This window comes from Haemaphysalis longicornis, unplaced genomic scaffold (assembly GCF_048455015.1).
Source record: "Haemaphysalis longicornis isolate Haplotype H1 unplaced genomic scaffold, Haemaphysalis longicornis Haplotype H1 scaffold_10, whole genome shotgun sequence".
NCBI lineage: Eukaryota > Metazoa > Arthropoda > Arachnida > Ixodida > Ixodidae > Haemaphysalis > Haemaphysalis longicornis.
In genome coordinates this window covers 8,706,498-8,710,271 of record NW_027526204.1, presented here as the reverse complement: position 1 = coordinate 8,710,271, position 3,774 = coordinate 8,706,498, and the positions used below count along the sequence as shown (strand labels likewise).

General features: G+C 52.8%; 1 protein-coding gene across 1 annotated transcript; it reads right to left on the bottom strand.

Annotated features, from left to right (window-relative positions):
- Positions 1–524: 524 nt before the first annotated feature.
- LOC144158094 (uncharacterized) lies at positions 525–3,129 on the bottom strand. Its single transcript, XM_077688751.1, has 2 exons — positions 2,179–3,129; positions 525–629 (listed from the first exon to the last, which is right to left on the bottom strand). Exons 1-2 carry the CDS (start codon positions 3,127–3,129, stop codon positions 525–527), a joined length of 1,056 nt encoding a protein of 351 aa, XP_077544877.1.
- Positions 3,130–3,774: the final 645 nt, after the last annotated feature.

The window sequence follows — 3,774 nt, the reverse complement described above, 5'->3', positions numbered from 1 at the left end:
CTGATGGAATTATCCTCAAGATTGCGAAGAACTCTGTTCGAAATACCATCAGGGGCAGCAGCAGATTTACTGTTAAGCTCCTGAATAGCAAAACGAACTTCTCCCTCCGAAAAATCTCCGTCAAGCGCGTGGTTGGGAGAACCCGTATACACTACTGGCGGAGGGACGAAAGTCTGCGTTTTTATAAGTGGCAAATACTGACCGGCTAGATCTTCCAAGAGCTCGTCATCCTTAGCTTCCTTCCGCGCCTTGTGAATTATTTTGCTCAGTAGCGACCGCTGGGTTGGCTTGGATCTGGAACCTCCCTCATCTAGTAGATGTCTGAGGAGACCCCAGCCTCTCCCTTTGCGAAGTTGGCCGTCTAAGGAATTGCATATCTCATCCCATTGTTGTTTACATAGAACTTTACAGTACTCCTCAATCTCTCTGTTCAGCAGCGCGATCTTTTTCCTAAGTCTCGTGTTCAGTCGTTGGCCTTTCCACCGTGCTAGTATTGATTGCTTAGCCTCAAGGAGATTAGCTAGTCAGTGGTCCATCTTCTCAGTTCCAACATCCGTGAGGATGGTTCTTTCTGACGCGTGAATGTCCAGCCCAAGCTGCTCGATCCAGCTCTCGAGCGGAGGATCTGCCTCATCGGGAGAGGCATCGGGATTAGCCCTCAATTTGCGGAACTTATCCCAATCAATCAGTTTAAACTCCCTCAGCTTCTTACAGACTACCTCGAAGCTGACGACTACAATATAGTGATCGCTGCCGAGGTCAATATCAGTATTCACCCAGCTAGGTTTCTCGATTCCCCGGACAAAAGTTAGGTCCGGCGTCGAGTCCCTGCACGTAGAAGTGCCGCATCTAGTTGGGTGACCCGGGTCTGTAATGAGAGTGAGACTAACGTCCGAGGCGTGCGTCCATAACCTTTCACCCTTGCCGGTGGAGTAAGGGTATTTCCACGCTTGGTGAGGGGCATTGAAATCCCCACCAACAATCAGAGGAGCGTTACCGGCCAGCCGTGCCACTTTAGTTAGGGTGGCCTTAAAGCTCTGCCTCGATTCTTTTGGGCTACTATACAAATTGAGGAGAAATATACTGCTGCTGTTGCCTATATAATTGTTAGGAATTATCTCCACAGCGATAAATTCTACCTTACAATGCGACGTACGGAGCTCGTGCCGGATATAAGGGATCTTCTTATTTATCAAAATAGCCACACCCCTGCCTTTATCCTCCCGGAGGCTCTCCGCCTTGTATCCCGTGAAAGGGAGGTCAGCCGCAAGAGTCTCCTGAAGCAAAATAACATGTGGTTTCTCAGCTTGTGATCTAATAAACTGCTGGAGGGCCGCCTTTTTTGGGTTGAATCCTCGGCAGTTCCATTGCCAGGCTCTAAAGGCTTTAGTTATCGAGGCCATCTTGACCGTGTGGGATTGCGTTATTTAGGTTAGTATTACTGTGGGAAATACCCTGCTCTGCCAAAGGGTTGGGATAGATCTTCACCATAGCTGGAACTACCGTATCATTCAAGTATGCCTCGATCTTTTGCAGCCTAGCCCCGACGCTCTCCTCATTGTGCTCAATACGGGTGAGTCGGTCGTTTATCTGCTTGATACTATCATTAATCGCAGATAGAGCCTCCTTGATTTCAGACTTTGCCTTAAACTGCAACTGACTGGGCGGAGTAAGGGCCCGCTTCTTGGGAGCTGGGCACTCTGCGACCTCGCCCTCTGACGGAGCAACCTCCATGGACCTTGGAACTTCGCTATCTGAGGGACGCTCGCCCTCTGACGGAGCAACCTCCATGGACCCCGGAACCTCGCTATCACAGGGACTCTCAGAGGACTCGGACTTGTTACGAGTAATCTCTCTGCGGAGCTCGATCAATTCGAGAGTGAGCCTCTCTACCGCCGCCCTGAGGCTGTTGTTCTCCTTTTCCAGCGATAGAATCCTATCTCTTTCTAGACTACGATTCGCTTGGGTCATTGGCTGATCCGCGCCTTTTTCTGTGCCCTTAACCTTGTTGGCCCACGAGTATGCGCCACCACCAGCCGCGAAACGCGCCTGCGGCCCTCTGGAGCGGGAGCGACCTCTGCTCCTGCTTGCGTCTCGCTTTTTTGATGACGCACGACGTCGGGACCGAGAGCGGCAGCGCGAGCTAGCTCGCCCCCTGGATTCGGACCTGTCGCTCACCGTCTGCGTCTCTTTTTTGACCATCTGTGCCTTCGCGCGCTCTTGACGTCTAACACGCACCACGTATGGCATCAAGTAGCGTTTCTTGCACGATTTATCCGCTGTCACATGCAAGCCCCCGCACAGCTTGCATTTCGGGTTGCACACATGTGGGTCACTTGGGTTGCGCACGCCGCAGCCCCTACATTCCGAAACACCGGGTGTCGGGCAAACGTCCTTCCGGTGTCCGATCTTTCCGCAAGCGTAGCACACGTCCACTTGTTTCCGATATAAGTAGCAGCGCACTAGAGTAGGTCCATATCTCACAAAGTTCGGTACACGAAGTCCATCGAATACAATAATAACAGATCCGCAGTTCTTGATTCTCTTGACGCCGAGCGCCAACGGGTTACGGTCGTTCAAAATGTTCCTTTCAAGGGTTGCAGGCCCGTCTGCGATGTCCACGTTTCTAATAATCCCCTTGCACGTATCGCTGGGGGCGGTCTCGTAAGCGTTGACTTCGAAGACCTTCCCGGCCACCGTTATGAACTTGATGCGAGCGTACTTGTCCGCATTTTCTCTTAGAGGGGTGCTGGCCACCATAATGTTTTGCGTAATGTTTGGGCAGATTACGTCATGCAGCGTTTGCTCCGAGCTCAAGCTTGCCGCTTCGGTAACCGCCTTACCCACGGCGGGGCCCACTTTCTCCAAATTCAATCCCCCTCTGGGGCGTATCACAATCTTGATGTGCTCCTGAGGCATGGGAGCCATGCGTGAGGCCTTTACCACCCGATTCACGACGCTGGAAAACGGCCGGCGTGCACTCACCTTCTCTTCGCTAGCGTGGCTATCGTGCTGCTCTCGGCTGACTTTTTTTTCCCTTCGGCTGGTGACCTTCTTCCAGCCCGATTCCTTGTCAATATCGTCTTCGGCGATGAAATCGCCTTCCACTTGCATCGAAGCCGCCGCCATGTCAGCTGTCGCAGAGTTCGCCGTGCCAGCAGCGAGGGCAGCCACCGGCGCGTCGCCGCGCTAGGCCTGCCGAGCGTTAGGCCTAGCGGTCGCCAGCGTGGCGCTCGGGGAAAAAGTTCAGTACTTCGGTGAAAAGATCAACCACCGGCGAAAACCTGGTATCCACAGAAGCGCTGCAACTTCCGGCGTTGGTTGAAGCCAAAAACACAGCGATAAAAGTAGATTATCCGACCGAAATCGTTCAAACAGTTGGGAGCCGATCTTGTCACGTCTGCACTGGTCGGCGCCCCCACACTCGCGCTCTGTGATCGAGTAATTTTGCTCGGATGTGGACAGGAGACGACTCGCATATGCAATAACGCGCTCGCGACCATGTTGCTTTTGTGCTAGAACGGCACCTATGCTGTGGCCACTGGCATCTGTCCGGACCTCCGTTTGTGTGGATGTGTCGAAATGCCCCAATATAGGGGATGCTGTAAGCAGAGAAACCAAGGTTGAGAATGCTTCTGCTTGATCGGGGCCCCAAAAAAAAGTCGCGTTCTTTCGGAGAAGCTCGGTGAGGGGACGGGAGATAGTGGCGAAGTCCACTATAAAGCGGCGAAAGTATGAGCACAGGCCGACAAAGCTGCGCACATCTTTGGTAGA